This window comes from Miscanthus floridulus, chromosome 12 (genome assembly GCF_019320115.1).
Source record: "Miscanthus floridulus cultivar M001 chromosome 12, ASM1932011v1, whole genome shotgun sequence".
NCBI lineage: Eukaryota > Viridiplantae > Streptophyta > Magnoliopsida > Poales > Poaceae > Miscanthus > Miscanthus floridulus.
Window position 1 is genome coordinate 16,260,986 of NC_089591.1, and position 18,395 is coordinate 16,279,380.

Below are 18,395 nucleotides of genomic sequence, written 5' to 3' on the forward strand. Positions count from 1 at the left end.
ATAATAATATCAAAGTAAAGTACTTTATTACGTCACATATCTCATCATACTGCTATCACATAGTCTTGCTCATTGGCAATATTATTACATAAAGCGGAAAATCTAAGCCCAAACTGCCACAATGACTCCAACTGGTGAATATCAATCTAGTAGTCCTAGACATCCTCTAAACTCTTCATATGTGTTATCTGTTACCCATCTGGGATTTTCATTGAATGTAAAACAAGTGTAAGCTCACCATGCTTAGCAAGTATATCAAAGGGATCTATGAGGCTCAAAGGCTAGACATGGTTTGACAATGGTTCGCAATTTTAGTTGGTCAAGTTTTAGCATCCTGGATCACTACTTTAGTGAATAATCCCAACCCAAGTGGTAATAGTGTATAATCAAGATTATATCCATTTCCCAACCATCCATAGTAACCACTAATCATGAAGGATCCAGATCGCTCGTATCCATGAGCCCGGCTGTTATAACAGGTTAAATATTTCTATAGAAATTGTACAACTTTACCCACCGAGCCGTGATTCCTAATGTCGGGGTTTGCAAAGCCCACAACACCTCTACCTAGGAAGTGTGGTAGGGTCTCACTACGTAACCCTTTGCTAGTCACACTAACAAGTCATAGCTGCTAAGGTTTTAGCCATCTAGCTGTATGTGGCCCTTCTCTAGGAGTGGCACTCGTGGTCGTGGCACGGTACACACCCTAGCAGGAAAAGAAACATACCAACTAGTGCCCCCTCTTGCCCTTATAGAAAGCTATAGACGAGCTAGTACAATCTAGTTAACAGGCTAAAATTAGAGCCATATGACACTCGGGGTTGTACGAAACCTCCTGGGTGGCCGCTTTAGGATTAAGTACTTATGGAGAGGCACTAGAGCACTCAACCTCGTACTCTAGCCCCCTAATTGTTGCTAAAAAGCTCCATTTTGTCACATTGCATAATACCTTTAGTCATGTTTAATAATTATTTTATGTTGAGCGCTACGGCATCTATCCAAAATGCATCCCAAACCATATGTATCAAGGATATGTGGTACAAGTAGTGATCTAGGTAAAGTCCTTAAGGGTACTTCAAATTTAAACACAGGCATGTAGATGAATTGTAGAGTTCATAGGTACATGGGGCCTTTGCTACCCTTGCCTTCCTCAATGTTCTCCTCTTGGTATTGCTGATCTCCCTGCTGATCCTCAGTCACCTCAAACTGATCACCCTCTAAACGTGTTCCAATTCACCAATCAAGCATCCAATCTAATCATTACATGCATACAAATAGACTTCTATTAGAATAGTACACCAAGCAGTAAAAACATAGATTGAAAAGCTTATAAAACTAATCTACGTACTACTACGAACACATAAGCGAAAGAATCACTCAAATCAGACTTAAAACGCAAAAGTTTTGCATAAAACAAGTTTCAATGGCATTTCTATAAATAAACTTAACTCAAATTTGAATTTAAACTAATAAAATCTGAATTTAAATGAATTATGGATGGCGTGCACTATTTCCTAAAACTACAAGGACTAAAATGAATAAAAACAGGACTGAAAAGTAATTCTTTTGAACTGTATTGGACCGCGGGTTGATTCGCTAAAATCCCGAGGGCTAAACTGCAAAAGAGTCCGGTTGACTGTGGGTTGACCTACGTGGCTGCTAACTGGACGACCACGTGGCCCACTCTAGTTGGCGCGGTGCATCACGTGTGCATGGACGGCACTGACACGACGCTGCAGACCATGTCCACAGCGCTATGGTGGACCGGTTACACATCTTGAAGGGGTACGCGATCTTGGCCACTGATCAAGGAATGGATGGCACAAAGGAAAGGGGGAAGTTTCCCCTAGCCACACTGTTCCAGCGACGGTGGTGAGCCAACCACGGTGGTGGATGCCGAGATGGCGATTCCAGCCATGCCATTCCAAATGGAAAGCATAGGGATGATGTGCGCGATCTTGTGAACTCAATGAAATGCAAATCTAGGGTGGGGGAACACATCGAGATGACGGCCCCCATGGTGGAGCCATGATCGATAAGAAGCAGAGCATGATGATACAGTGGTTCTGTGAATGGAAAGTGAAAACAAATGCACGGGAACAACGAGGGGTATATAGCAGGTCCGATGTGATGGTTTGCGGTGTCTGAGAAGGCACCACTGGTTCTGGTGACGTGCGAGGGTGGCTAGAGAGAGAAAAAGGGTGCAGGTGAGCTCAGATATGGACCAAGTCATAATGAAAATGAGAAAGGAGAGCACCTATAGTTCCGGTGGAGTACGACAGAGGTCACGGGTGCGTCGATGACTTCGATTGGGCGCCGGAGCAGCGGATTATGGGGAGGCGGTGCGAGCTCGGATGCGGCCAGAAAAGGGAGAGAGGAAAGGCTTGGCTTGGGGTTTTGTAGGCAAGTGGTGTGGTAGAGATGGGAAGCGGGCGCTCGGGGCTGCAAAATCAGTGGCTGTCGAACGCTTTCCTTGCTAGTGTGGGCGCGGCGATGAGCTGCCGTGCATGGCGTGTGCCATCACCGAGACAAAGAAGGAAGGAGGGAAGGGTTTCTAATGAGTGGGTCCCACATGCAGTGAGTGAGAGAGACAAGTGCACGAATGTGGCTTGGAGACGGAGTAGGCCGCTGCCTGGGCCTGAAAGCATCTTGGCCCCTTGTTGGGTTTCGGTGATTAATGACAATATAAGATTACTATGACTAACATGTGTTTTGCAGATGCAATTAAGTTAGGTCATGGTAATGACAATTGATTGGGCAATCATGGTTGTCATGCCCCTACGATGGAAATCATTTCGTTTTTCAAAGGATGGATGACAAGGTTAAGGATGGACTAGTTCTATGTGTCGTTTGGAGTTGAAGAGACACTTAGAGTAGTTTAGGACTTTGTTTTTCCTTTGGCCATACTATTAAGGGGGTATGGATGGGTAGCTTGACCTAGGTGAGTCTAGTGGGTTAGGTGTGGTGCACACTTGTCAAAACTAGCACTAGGTAGCTCCTAAATAGCCCTAAGATCAATTAGAGCAAACTTTATTCACATATGTTTGTGAGTTGGAAGTGAATGGAGGGTCAAATGCTGACCGGACGCTGGCGCAGAGTCTGGTTAGTTCATTTGATCAAGGTGAAGTCATTTGGTGCGACCGGACATTGAGAGGTGAGTGACTGGATGCTAGGTGCCAGCGTCCAGTTGACTCCAGTAAGGTTCTAGAGAGGGAAAATTGTGAGCGGATGCGTCCGGTCAGTGCTAACCGGACGTTGTCCTACGTTCGGTCACTACCTAAACACTCAGTGGCAGGGAGAACTGACTGGAGCATCTGTTCAACTTGACTAGAGCATTCGGTCACCCCGTAGAGGCACATAACAGTTTGTTTTGAATGAGGGGTTATAAATACTTCCTCTATTCACTCAAGGGATCACTTTTTCTCATTCCAACAGCTGAGAAACACCCTTGAGAGTGCCAAGAAGAGCAAGGTCCTAGTGAGGTGATTGAGATTTGAGAATCCAAGAGAGTGGCCTCATTAGTGAAAGAAAGAGTAGCAAAGTGTGCATCCACCGTTCTCATTAGGCTTGTTGTGGTCAAGTGAGAGTTCGTGCTTGTTACTCTTGGTGATTGCCATCACCTAGACGGCTTGGTGGTGATTGGGAGCTTGGTGATCATCCGGCGGAGCTTGTGGAAGACCCAACTCAAGTTGTGAGCGGTTGTGGGTGATTCACCGTGATGGAGTGTCGAAGAATCAACTCGTAGAGAGCACGTGATCCTTGCACGGATCAAGGGAGAGCTACACCCTTGCGCGGGTGCTCCAACAAGGACTAGTGGGGAGTGGCAACTCTCCGATACCTCAGTAAAACATCGCCGTGTTCCTCCTCCTCTCTTTACCTTAAGCATTTACATTTGAGCAATTCAATTCTTGTGTTTACATACTTAGAATTGCCATGCTAGAGTAGGATTAGAACTTAGGGTGCTAAACTTTTGTGCGGTAGAACATTAGAAACACTTTGTAGGCACAAGGGGTGAAGTGGGCTAAGTGTAGGGTTTAATTATTGCAAAGAAATTTAGAATTTGCCCAATTCACCCCCCTCTTGTGCATCTTGATCCTTTCAATTGGTATCAGAGCCTCGTGCTCACAAATTAGACTTAACCGTCTAGAGAAAGATGTCTCACGGGGATGGTCCTCCTCTTATCTTTAAGGGGGATGATTTTCCTTATTGGAAAATCCGTATGGAGGCATGTTTAGAAGCTTTAGATGTTGGAATACTTAGAGCCACCTCACAAGGATTCCCAAAACCTTAGGATCCCACGCACCTTCAAGGCGATGAAGTGAACTATGAGAAACGGAATGCAAAGGCTCAAAACACTATCTTTAGAGGCCTTTGCAAAGATGTGTTTAACCAGGTGAGGAAGCACAAAGACGCCCATGCACTATGGTCGGATATTTGTGTGCTCCATGAGGGAACTAAGAGCGAGCATGAGGAATGCTATCATCTTGTAATGAAAAAGCTAAATTCCTTTGAGATGCTTCCTAAAGAGAGTGCTAATGAAATGTACTCACGCTTGAATGTTCTTGTAGATGAAGTCAATAGGCTTGGACTCACTCAAATGCAACCATCTGATGTTGTAAGAAAAATCTTGAGTGTCCTCCCCATTGATAAATATGGGTATATTGTGACTGTACTTCATCAAGGTGATCTTTCCACCGCTACACCAACACAAATCTTGGGAAAAATCAATGCTCATGAGATGTACATGCACATCACACCACAAGATGGCTCATCCTCTACCAAGAAGAAAGAAAAAGACTTAGCATTCAAGGCTAGCCTAGAGAAGGGCAAAGCAAGAATTGAGTATGAGAGCTCAAGTGATGATGAAGTTGATGATGCAAGTCTTGCTCTCATGGTGAGAAGAACCACCAAGATGCTAAAGAAGCTCAATAAGAGTGGCATCAAGTTTGATGGGAAGAAAAAGAAGTTCTTCACTAGCACAAGAAGGAAGCCAATCTCCGAGATGGATTGCTATAGTTATGGAGAACTTGGTCATCTAGCACATCAATGCACCAAGCCCAAGAAAGACAAGTACAAGAACAAGTACAAGGGCAAGAAAGATGATTCAAGTAATGAAGATGAAGAAGAAAAGAAGAAAAATAAGCCATACAAGAAGAAGGATGGCAAGAAGAAGGACTTGCACAAGAAGAAGAAAAATGGGAAGGCATACATCATTGGTGATTGGCTCATGGACATTGATTCATCAAGTTGCTCATCCGATGATGATAGTGATAGTGAGAAGGTGGCCGCAATTGCGATTGACTCCTCATCATCTTCACCGACACCATGGCCATCATCCTCTACACACCTATGCCTTATGGCCAAAGGTGAACGAAAGGTATCAAATGATGATGATAGTAGTGGTGATGATCATGCTAACAATGATGATAGTGATAGTGATAGTGATGATGATGAATTTGAATCACCTTCATATGATGATCTTGTTAAATTACTAAATCAATACACAAAGATCATTATAAAGACTAGAGCTAAAAATAACAAGCTAGAAGCTAAGAATGATTCTCTTTTAGCTAAATGTGATATAGCCGAAAAGGCTAGTGTTGAGCTTAGAGAAGCAAATGATGCTATGTCATCCAAACTCAAGGAGCACAAATCTTCTAAGAAAGAGCTTAAAGATAAACATGATAAACTTGAGAGGATACACAATGAGCTCATCACTAGCCATAATATGCTAAAAGAAGAATATACAACTCTCAAGATCAATCATGATAATCTTGTTGTTGCTCAAGAATATTTATCCAATGAGCCACATGATGCTACTAATGATGTTGTTAAGATTGATATAGCTACATCATGTGATGATTTAATTGTTGAGAGCATTGAGCAAGGATCTAGTAGCAAAGGCAAGCACGTGGTTGAAACTAACAACTATGATGAGTATGTCAAGCTCAAGCATGATAATGAAAAGCTAAAGAAAGATCTTGAAGAGCTCAAAACCACCAACACTATAGTGCTAGAAACTCTTGATCATGACGGTGATTTGATTCTTGAGAATGAGAAGCTCAAAGAAGAGAACAAGAAACTTAAGGAAGAGAAAAACAATGGTGCACTCAAGGAAGAGAACAAGAAGCTCAAATTGGAGAAAGAGCATCTCAAGATTGGATTGAGCAAGTTCACAAGAGGCAAGCATCTTCAAAGTGATCTACTAATGAACACCGTCATGAAGATGGATAGAAGTGGCATTGGGTACTTGGCAAACCAAGAGAAGAAGGCTCAAGCTCAACAACAACAACACAAATCAAAGCCAAAGCCAAAGAGATGTTTTGAGTGTGGACAAAAAGGCCACTTTGCCCATGAGTGTCAAACTCCACCACCACAACCCTTGCCCAAGCATGCTAGACCCTTTGCTTTGAATGCTCATTATATGCTTAGAAAGGACTCTAGTGGAAAGATGAAAGTTATGTTCTTAGGACCTCCAAACAAGAATAGGCCTAAGAAAATTTGGGTTGCAAAGTCACTTATTGAGAAAGTCAAGGGCCCTCAACAAGTTTGGGTTCCTAAAGCTTGATCTCTTGTGTGTAAGTGAACTACAAGACCGGTGGAAGTCATTGGGTAATTGATAGTGGTTGCACACAACATATGACCAGTGATCCTTGTATGTTTACCTCACTAGATGAAGAAGTTTGGGTTCCTAAAGCTTGATCTCTTGTGTGTAGGTGAACTACAAGACCGGTGGAAGTCATTGGGTAATTGATAGTGGTTGCACACAACATATGACCAGTGATCCTTGTATGTTTACCTCACTAGATGAAGAAGTAGATGGACAAGAAAGAATCACATTTGGAGATAATTCAAAGGGCAAAGTTAAAGGATTAGGCAAAGTGGCAATATCAAATGATCATTCAATCTTAAATATGCTATATGTTGCTTCATTGAGCTTCAACTTGCTATCCGTTGGACAATTGTGTGATCTTGGCTTTCAATGCCTATTTACCGAGAAGGAAGTGGTTGTATCCAAGAAATATGATGATCAAGTGATATTCAAGTGATTTAGATACAACAACCTATATCTAGTGGACTTTACCTCCGAAGATGCTAATTTGAAGACTTGCCTATTCACCAAAACAACACTTAGGTGGCTATGGTATAGAAGACTTGCTGATGCTGGGATGAGCTCACTCAAGAAGCTAATGAAGAATGATTTGGTGAGAGGGTTGAAGGATGTGAAGTTTGAGAAGGACAAGCTTTGTAGTGCATGTTAAGCCGGCAAGCAAGTTGCAAATACTCATCCTACAAAAGCTTTCATGTCAACCACAAGAGTGCTAGAGCTCCTTCACATGGATTTATTTAGACCAACAACATACAAGAGTTTGGGAGAAAATCTTTATTGTCTTGTGATTGTTGATGACTACTCTAGATACACATGGGTATTCTTCCTTCATGACAAATCCGAAGTTGCATCATGCTTCAAGAAGTTTGCCAAGAGAGCACAAAATGAGTTTGAAGTGAAGCTCAAGAAGATTAGAAGTGACAATAGAAAGGAATTTGACAACACAAACATTGAAGCTTATTGTGATGAAGTTGGGATCAAGCATGAGGTCTCCACAACATATACTCCTCAACAAAATAGTGTAGTTGAGAGAAAGAACTAGACATTGATCACACTAGCAAGAACAATGCTTGATGAGTACAACACTCCCAAAGCTCTATGGGTGGAAGCTATCAAGACCGCATGTTATGCATCCAATCGCCTATTCCTTCAAAAGTTTCTTGGTAAGACACCTTATGAGTTGCTCAATGGGAAGAAGCCAGACGTCTCCTTCTTTAGGGTGTTTGGTTGCAAATGCTACATCTACAAGAAGCGGCAACACCTAGGGAAGTTTTGAAGATGTTGTGATATTGGTTTTCTTATTGGCTACTCATCAAAGTCCAAAGCATATAGAGTATTTAATCATGCCACTGGCTTGGTTGAAGAAACATATGATGTGGAATTTGATGAATCTAACGGCTCCCAAGGAGCACATGAGAATCTTGATGATGTAGGTGATGAACCATTGAGGGAGGCTATGAAGAACATTCCGGTTGGAGACATCTAGCCTAATGATAATGAAGATGATGTACAAGCGATCAATCCACCTTCTTCATCAAATATGCCACAAGATGGTGATAAAGATGGGAGAGTAGAAAATGAAGATACTCATGTCTCCCATGAGCAAATGGTGACACAAGCACATGATGTTGATGCTCCACAACATCCCCCTCAAGTGGTTGATAGAGGAAATACACCTCTACTACAAGCTCATCCACAAGATCTCATCATAGGGAGCCCATCAAAGGGTGTAATGACTCGATCTCAAAAACTTACTTCATTTATTGAACACCACTCTTTTGTCTCTTGCTTTGAGCCTACTGAGGTAGAAGAAGCTCTTCAAGATCTAGATTAGATGAATGCCATGCATGAAGAGTTAAACAACTTCACCCACAATGAAGTTTGGACTCTTGAAGAGCGACCACAAGGTGCAAGAGTCATTAGAACTAAGTGGGTGTTCCGCAACAAGCAAGATGATCAAGGCATTGTTGTGAGGAACAAAGCAAGACTAGTTGCAAAGGGGTTCTCTCAAGTTGAAGGTTTGGATTTTGGAGAGACTTTTGCACCAGTTGCAATACTAGAAGTCATTCGTATCCTCCTTGCATATGCATCACATCATGAAATGAAACTTTATCAAATGGATGTGAAAAGTACATTTTTAAATGGCTTTATAAATGAACTAGTCTATGTTGATCAACCTCCTGGGTTTGAAGACCCTAGATATCCTAATCATGTTTATAGGTTGTTCAAGGCGCTATGTGGGCTTAAGCAAGCCCCAAGAGCTTGGTATGAGCATCTTCGGGACTTCCTCATTGAGAAGGGCTTCACCATTGGGAAGGTCAACACCACACTATTCACCAAGAAGCTTGATGGATATATCTTTATTTGTCAAGTGTATATTGATGATATCATATTTGGATCATCAAATGAAGATTGTTGAAAAGAGTTTGGTGAATTGATGTTGAAGGAGTTTGAGATGTCAATAATTGGAGAGCTTACATTCTTTCTTGGTTTTCAAGTCAAGCAAATGAGAGAAGGTATTTTCATCTCTCAAGAGAAATATACTAATGATCTTCTCAAGAGATTCAAAATGGATGAATGTAAGCCAATCAAGACACCAATGCCAACTAATGGACATCTCGATCTAGATGAGGGAGGTAACATGGTTGATCAAACTCTCTGCCGCTCTATGATTGGTAGCTTGTTATATTTAACCGCATCTAGGCCCGACATCATGTTTAGTGTGTGTATGTGTGCTAGATTTTAAGCTAATCCTAAGGAAACTCATTTGATTGCTGTTAAAAAAATTCTTTGGTACCTTAAGCACACACCAAGCATTGGCCTTTGGTATCCCAAAGGAGCTATATTTGAATTAGTTGGCTATTCTGATTCAGATTATGCCAGTTGCAAAGTTGATAGAAAAAGCACATCCGAAGGGTGCCATTTGCTTGGTAGATCACTTGTGTCTTGGTCCTCCAAGAAGCAAAATAGTGTGGCTTTATCCACCGCCAAAGCGGAATACATTGCCATGGGTGCTTGTTGTGCACAAATACTTTACATGAAGCAAACTTTGCTAGACTCTGGTGTAGTTCTAGAAAAAGTACCTCTTTTGTGTGACAATGAGAGTGCGGTAAAACTTGCTAATAATCTGGTTCAACACTCTCGCACCAAGCACATAGATATCCGCCATCACTTTCTTAGAGATCATGTTGCTAAGAATGATATTTCAGTAGGTGTAAGGACCAAGGATCAATTGGCGGATATCTTTACTAAACCGCTAGATGAGGCAACATTTTGTCAGTTGAGAAATGAGCTCAATGTGCTTGATTTTAGCAACTTCACTAGAAAATGAGCTTGTGTTGTCCCTTGCATTGCATTGTAATATACAACATGTTTACTTTATCATAATGCACTTAGGGCTTGTCTAACATGGTTAAGATAACCACCAAAAAGCATGTGAAGAAGCTTAACCTTGGATCAAACTTGACAAGCAACTAGAATTACTTTCAAGTATTGCTTTTCATATGCATGAATGTTGTTTTGTCGTTTCTCTTCAATCACCCTTTTATTGCCTATTTTATTAAAAAGAATTATAGCCTAAGGCTAAATATTTTGAAAATTTTGAGGGTTTAAGAGAGGTCACTCACATCAGTCCCAATTGGTGTTTATTTGGGTCTTATTGAAGTTGGGACTTGATTTTGAACAGGCAGCTCGAAGGACTTTGAAGAATTGCTGAAAAGGAGTGACCGGATGCTGGACTAGACTTTGCTCCCCTATGTCCAGTCAGTTCATAGGAGGTGAACCATGCTGTGAAGGAGTGACCGAATGCTAGAACAGTGTTCTCCCTATGTCCGGTCAGAAGATAGGATTGATCGGACTCTAGCTGCGTCCGGTCAGTTGGGATCGGGCGCGTTCGATCATGACTCTAGCAGATTTGGACCTCTCTAGAGTCGACCGAACTCTGGGTGGCAGCATCCGGTCGTTGCCACCGGAGCATCTGGTTAGTAGAAATCATGCGCGATTCCAACTCTTATCTCGTTTCCTTTTCTGATCCGTCGGGGGCCACCATATAATGCCGCGACACTGACCTATTCCGCATCCACGCCCACACCGACATCGTCTTTTCCTAAGCTACCATGCCGCGTGCCCTAGCCATGCTCCACTGCTCACCGCGCCACCCTGCTCGCGAAGTCCGCGCTGCTCCCACGCTGCCGTCCTGCGCCATCATGCTGCATCGCCGCACCCACGCCATCCATGCCTGCACCTTCCCCACGCCATCTCACCAGCGCCACGCGCTGCCCTTCACTGCACGTTGTGCCCTAGTGCTAGAGCAGACAACTTCCTCGCATTGCATCCCCATGGCCGATCCACGCCAAATTGCTGCAACCCTAACCCTAGCTTCATAGTGCCGACCCAGTGGTTCTCCATGATCCATTCCTTGTTCTTTGGTTCGCCGATTTGTTAGGTAGCAAGCCCTCATTTCCAATCTCATACCTATTGCTTGCTTCTTAGGGTTTCGTATCTCTAGATGTATATTGAAATTATTCATATATCTGATCTATTCTAACGTGCAGCGAGTCGGTGTTTCTGAGGTCACTTCGGTAGTTGTTAGTTAATTCGGGGCCAAGCTTGCGAGTACGGATCAAGGCCAAGCCTTAGAAAGTGACAGTTGGCAGTTGTTTCTTGTCTAAGATAGTAGTTCATTTCAGATGGCTCGTGTCAAGAACGCTTGAGGTGGTCCAGGTGATAAGGATCCAAGGCCTCCACTTCTCTTGCCTACTGATGTGAAAGGCTAGGTGACAAAGAAGATCATGTCGAAGAAGAGGAAGTTTGTTGATGCTGATATAGCTAGAGTCACAGCAGTGGTAGCCGCCACAGAGAGTGCAGAGGGAGGAGGTGCTAGGAGTGGAGTTCAGATTGTAGATCAGCTTTCACCAGCATAGAGGACAGCTATAGAGTAGGTTGAGCATCGTCATGGTGGTCCAGCAGGGACTGTCATGCTTGAGGGATAGCATGTTGCTTTGGAGGAGACTCAAACTCAGGGGGAGCCAGTAGAGCAGTCAGAGGGCACCCAGTAGGCAGAGGAGATAGAGCAGGCACCTCAGCCGTAGCTTCACCACTCTGGTCGTACTCATACCCAGGTGACACCGAGAGTAGAGACACAGCAGAGGGGTTCTTGTCTACCTCCCAGACCATAGGGTCTGCCTCTAGTGACTCATCTGGACTTGAGGGATGCCACGGCCAAGCAGGTACAATAGCTCCGATTTGTGTAGTTTGAGAAGTGGTTCCCACCTAGGAGGGATGAGCGTGCATTAGAGGGGTTCTATACACCACTGCAGGGACTTCTACAATGCATATCTTAATAGTGGGGTGGCCTTTAGACCTCAGCAAGTTTGTTCTATTGAGGCCATTGTCGCAGCTGTAGGAGAGCAGATCTGTCCTCACCTTTCTTACCTACCAGGGCTGATAGATTTACTTGGATGGACAAACAGATATGTTCCATCTTGGGTCCGTTAGTTCTATGCTTCACTGTATATTGACCTAGGGCATAGGTTCATACACTTTGCCTTCGGAGGCCGTGACTACAGGCTGATGAGCTTTAGGGTCCGAGAGATCCTCAGATTACAGGATTCACCCATCCACATTCATGAGGTTTGCTATGGACATACAAAGCCTCCTAGACGCCCTCACGACGGTCTTGAGCCTCCTTCAGATCTGGTCCGACAGTGCTTCATGGAGCCATTTGGCGAGGGGTCGAGTAGGACTCCTAGGGATCTTACTCCTACTACTAGGCTGCTAGATGCTATCATGAGGAGGACCCTGCTTCGTAGGATAGGATATCATGAGGGATTGACTCGCATTCAGTTATGGCTACTGAACGCCCTGATGCAGCAGACTGTCTTTGATGTATGGGATGCCATACTTTCTGAGATGGAGGATACCCTTGTAGAGGGATTCAGAGGACATAGACAGTTGCGTTATGCACACTAGATTATCTTTTTGATTCATAGGGCAGTTACAGTGAGGCCTCTAGAGATGCTGTTAGAGTATTCTAGTGCTACTGCTGAGTTCCCTACATATAACTTGACCCAGATGCTCAGTCACACCAGGCCGAGGGCACCTAGCTAGCCGAGCTACCACCCAGAGGTGCCAGAGACTGCAGCCTAATAGGATGAGACTATTAGGGGTATTGCAGCTATAGAGGAGGAGGAGCTTGATGCTCAGTAGGAGGGTATGGTCGAGAGCGACCCTAGTGACAGTATTGATGATGACTACTAGAATATCCCTCAGATGCCTACACGATGATATGACCATGAGGTCGGTAGCTCCAGTTCAGCTCCACCTGCACCACAGACAGACCCCGCTCTACTTGCTATCCTTAAGCGGATGAGGAAGGATCAGGCTCACCAGGCCTAGGAGACAGCAGCTACATTTACACAGTTCAGGCTAGACAGGATGAGTTTTAGCGATAGCAGTAGGCTATACAGTAGCAGCAGTAGGCCATGCAGTAGCAATAGCTCCTCTTGTAGCAGCAGTTACTTGGGTTTATGCAGCATGTCATCTCTGCTATTGGAGCTCCACCGCCATAGCCTACACCTCAGCTTGGTTAGCCTGCCACCACTTCTATGACTCTAGCTATACAGCCTAGTGGGCTTCAGAGTCAGGGATAGCCAGCGCCATAGTTTCCTTCACCTATAGAGCAGGTGTCCTAGTGGTTTGCCTCGCCAGTGCTAGTCCCGTAGTTCACACCTCTACAGATGGGCTTCACACTAGCTCAGACTTCCTCACTGCCTGTGCCAGATACCTCAATCTCTAGGAGCCTTAGTGCTTCCTTTAGTGAGTTGACAGGACAACCTACTCCGCCATATCTACATGTCCCTATTCCTTCCACAGTTGCTCCTATTATGGGGACAACAAAGATGCTCCCTTCATCAGTTGCATCATCAAAGCTGCCTGCTATAGTCATACCTACAGAGTCACAGGCCACACCAGTCCCTGATCCAACCCAGGCCACTTCAACATCGCTTCTAGCTATAGAGGGTCAGACTGCTCAGAGCTTAGGGCCAGATGATGATGGCACATGGTTCTAGCTCGCTCCTCGCACCTCAGCGCCCAACTCGTCTGCTGCAGCCCCACCGACTGACCCTTAGGTTTTGGTGTTTGACGCTGAAGGGGGAGAGGGATCAAGTATGTTAGACTTAGGGGAGCGACATATTTAGGTGGAGTTTATCTATTACATTTGGCTTTTTATGTGTGATACACTATTATGCATTCATGTGTTTACTTTCATGCATCGAACTATATTTATGTGATAGTGATATCTATGTGATCGTGATATTTATGTGATATGTGACATGTGTGCTCTCTATTTTGAATTATTTATATGTCATATCACTTGTGTTATGCTGATTTTCTTTGCTTCTATGTTTTACTCTGATGCAAATGAGCTTTATTACTTGTACTCATGCTTATTTCATATCTATTGAGTACATCATGTTGGCTTGGGTCATATAATCTTGCCTAACTCTTTTGTTCTTATTGTCAAAAGCTTATATGAACCAAGCATGTTGAAAACCTCATCTCTTTCACATACTCGAGGTTGTATTGTCATCAATCACCAAAAAGGGGGGATTAAAAGCATCTAGGCCCCTTGTTTGGTTTTAGTGATTAATGACAATACAAGATTACTGTGACTAACGTGTGTTTTGCAGATGCAATTAAGTTAGGTCATGGTAATGACAATTTATTAGGCAATCATGGTTGTCATGCCCCTACGATGGAAATCATTTCGGTTTTCAAAGGATGGACGACAAGGTTAAGGATGGACTAGTTCAAAGTATCATTAGGAGTTGAAGAGACACTTAGAGTAGTTTAGGACTTTGTTTTTCCTTTGGCCATACTATTAAGGGGGGTATGGATGGGTAGCTTGACCTAGGTAAGTCTAGTGGGTTAGGTGTGGTGCACACTTGTCAAAACTAGCACTAGGTAGCTCCAAAATAGTCCTAAGATCAATTGGAGCAAACTTCATTCACATATGTTTGCGAGTTGGAAGTGAATGGAGGGTCAAATGCTGACCAGACACTGATTTCGGTGTGACCAGATGCTGGCGCAGAGTTTGGTCAGTTCATTTGATCAAGGTGAAGTCATCTGGTGCGACCGGACACTGAGAGGTGAGTGACCGAACGCTGGGTGCCAGCGTCCGGTCGACTCCAGTAAGGTTTTAGAGAGGGAAAATTGTGATCGGACATGTTCGGTTAGTGCTGACCGGACGCTGTCCTGCGTTCAGTCACTACTTAAACACTCGGTGGCAAGGAGAACTGACCGGAGCATCCAGTTAACCTTACCGAAGCATCCGGTCACCCCGTAGAGGCACATAACGGTTTGTTTTGAATGAGGGGTTATAAATACTTTCTCTGTTCACTCAAGGGATCACTTTTGCTCATTCCAACAGCTGAGAAACACCCTTGAGAGTGCCAAGAAGAGCACGGTCCTAGTGAGGTGATTGAGATTTGAGAATTCAAGAGAGAGGCCTCATTAGTGAAACCAAGAGTAGCAAAGTGTGCATCCACCCTTCTCATTAGGCTTGTTGTGGTCAAGTGAGAGTTCGTGCTTGTTACTCTTGGTGATTGCCATCACCTAGATAGCTTGGTGGTGATTGGGAGCTTGGTGATCATCCGATGGAGCTTGTGGAAGACCCAACTCAAGTTGTGAGAGGTTGTGGGTGATTCACCGCGACGGAGTGTCGAAGAATAAATCCGTCGAGAGCACTTGATCCTTGCGTGGATCAAGGGGGAGCTACACCCTTGCACGGGTGCTCCAATGAGGACTAGTGGGGAGTGGCGACTCTCCGATACCTCGGTAAAACATCGCCATGTTCTTTCTTCTCTCTTTACCTTAAGCATTTACATTTGAGCAATTCAATTCTTGTCTTTACATAATTAGAATTGACATGCTAGAGTAGGATTTGAACTTAGGGTGCTAAACTTTTGTGCGGTAGAACATTAGAAACACTTTCTAGGCACAAGGGGTGAAGTGGGTTAAGTGTAGGGTTTAATTATTGCAAAGAATTTTAGAATTTGCCCAATTCACCCCCCCTCTTGGGCATCTTGATCCTTTCAGGGCCAACGGCACCGAACTGGGCCACGGTGGTGGGCTATAGGCATGCACGTGTGGAGCGACGCTAAGGGGTAGAGCGGGCTACGAGCAAGCCGTGTGGTCAGGGCACGTGCACGAAGGAGGGAAGGGAGGGGAGTCGCGAGGCTAGGCTGCCTACAGGGCAAGGCCAGTTCCGACGTGGGAAGGGGCAGGGCCAGCTCTGGAGTTGGGCTAGAAAGGGAGAAAGGAGTAAGTTTCTTAATAGAAAAACCTTCCTATTTTCAAAGCTTTGAAAATTGATCAAATTCAAATGAAATTTGAATTCAATCCTCAAACAACCTAGCCCTACACTCAACCAAAAATAGTATGCTTCGGCATGAATGCAACAAACATGTTTTTAAACCTTATAGTTAATTTTAATTAACCAAAATTTATTATTTGGCCTAGGTTAAAATGCAAAGAAAATCCAATAAATGCTCAAATTTAATTAGTAATTTGCAAATGAAATTTTAGGGTGTTACAGTTACATGAACGATTACATGACCTATCTAATTAACTAACCCCTCCAGGGGAGAACTATGTCTTCTATCTTGTCCGCTGGGTTCCACAAACAGGAAGCCATCGCTGTCTCTATCTCATCTAGCTCATGGGCTTTGTAGCCAGGCGTGAAGCCGAGGCTCATCGTCTCCAGGTCGATGATGTCCCTATAATGAGACGGAGCAATCACGAAGGATTGGTTGACCCTAGCGTGAAGGGCGTTCCTCTCGAGCTGACGCACCCACATCGTGATCTCAATGCCATGGGCCACGAGCGAACTAGTCCCCTCTGACCGCACCACCTCTAGGTCATCGCAGACCACTCTGAGGGCGACACTCAGGATACCGAGCTTGTCGCTCTCCGACTGAAGGTTACTCCTCACCTCGACGAGGTCCATAGCCAACCTAGCAGAGATGCCCTCGGCCTCCTACCTCTAGGTTGTCGCGATTCTAAGCTCGGCCTGGAGGAAGCCGATCCTTTGCTGTGCGTCGTCGCGCTCCTCACGAGCCATGCCACGCTCTAAGCGGAGCCTCTCTGTGGTTTGGAGCAGTTCGTCCCGCTCCTTGCGTAGGTAGGTGACCGCCACGGCATCCAGACTCGCCTTCTTCTCTAGGGCCGTGAGCTTCTCCTTGGCTCCCAGCTTCAGCTCCTGCTCCTTCTCAACTTTGGCCAGAAGGTTGAGGATCCGCTAGTGGGTCACGGTGTCCTTTCAGAGCAGCTTGTCCCACTCCTCCCTGACCTTGGTGGCCTCCTCATCATCCCACCGTGATCTCACCGATAGGTCCTCAAATGCCCTCTTGGCCTCGTTAGCATGCTGATGGGCCTCAGCCACCTGCGATCGAAGACTGCCCACCTCCTTAGCAAGGGGAGTCAGTTCAGCCACCTTCTGCTAGGCGACGATAAGCTAAGCCATCACCTACCCGCACAGCCATGTCATGTCGATGAGGCGGTCCTAGGTTCCCTTCTGCTTATGAAGGAATCATGACTTCCCCTGACTATGAGTGATAAGGAACTGAAAGAAGACAAGGGTCAGAATACAAAAATATGTGGAGAAAGAAAAAAGCAAGAGGCAGAATCAAGCAAATACCTAGCCAGCGAGAATGACAACATTGGCCAAGGCACCCCAGGCATGGTCTAGAGTTTCGAGCATGGATGTGACTCCCATGTCGAGGCTCTCCCGCTCCATGCTCTAGGTGGCGTCATCAAGGGTGAAGAGTGTCGATGACGGGTCCTCCAGATTTGTCCACTGGAGCAGGGGTTCACCCCCACGTAGGCAAGTCACCACCCACCGACGTTAAGGCTAGGGACGACTCCCCGCCGACCCCAAGCAGCGCCGAGCCCTATCGCCATGATGTTCCTATCGGGACACCCCCTCGAGCGATGGAAGGGTTCAGAAGTACGAGCGTTGACCTCTCTCCTAGCACCACAATGCCCGGGACCCCCCCAGCCATGTCCCCCTCCGTCCGGCCCACGCCAGACTCCATTACCAGGGTTGCCGACGCTATGGGTCGTGCCAATACCTCAAGCATCACCATGATAGCGCCCGACTGTGACCTGCCTATCACAGTCACCGCCACCTCCACCTATGTTGGCAGGGTCATGACCGACTGCGTTGCACCCACCATGGTTGGTGCCATGAGCGCGGAAGGCAGCTCCGTCTGTCCTGTCGTCGGTAGTGGTATCACCTCCATCGCTGGCTACTTAGCGACCTTTGAAGGCGTCCCTCGAGCTTCTACGTCCTCTTGTCCCACCGAGGGCATGGGTGCCATCATGGGCAGCGCCTGATTGGTTGGCGCCGCGGTCACACTGGCGCCGCTCCTGACCAAAATGGGTGCGACGCCAACCAATGGTTGCCACCCTGCTTGAAGGGTGACGCTCTTCTTTGGCGCTAGTGCCAAAGGATTACGCCACCTCATGACACTACAAGGAACAAAAAGAATAAGTCGTGATAAAAATAGACAAAAATAGAGGAGCTAGTGACTTACATCGGTGTTGTTGGGCGGCAGATACGTTTAGGGGGTGAACCCCTAGACATCTGCTCTGCCTTGTTGGGGCAAGGTCATTTTGAGCCCGCCCCCTGCTCTCAGGCAGAGGGGCTCACTCCCCTTGCATCTTGATGTGCGACAGCGGAGCCACCTGCCTCCGCTGGCCCCTCGAGCACGGCAGTAGATCT

At 45.4% G+C, this 18,395-nt stretch overlaps 1 protein-coding gene across 1 annotated transcript; it reads left to right on the forward strand.

The window, feature by feature from the left end:
• Positions 1-17,443: 17,443 nt before the first annotated feature.
• LOC136495582 (uncharacterized) lies at positions 17,444-18,007 on the forward strand. The gene has a single exon (XM_066491474.1). The coding sequence runs from the start codon at positions 17,444-17,446 to the stop codon at positions 18,005-18,007; it is 564 nt and encodes a 187-aa protein (XP_066347571.1).
• The last annotated feature ends 388 nt before the right edge of the window (positions 18,008-18,395 follow it).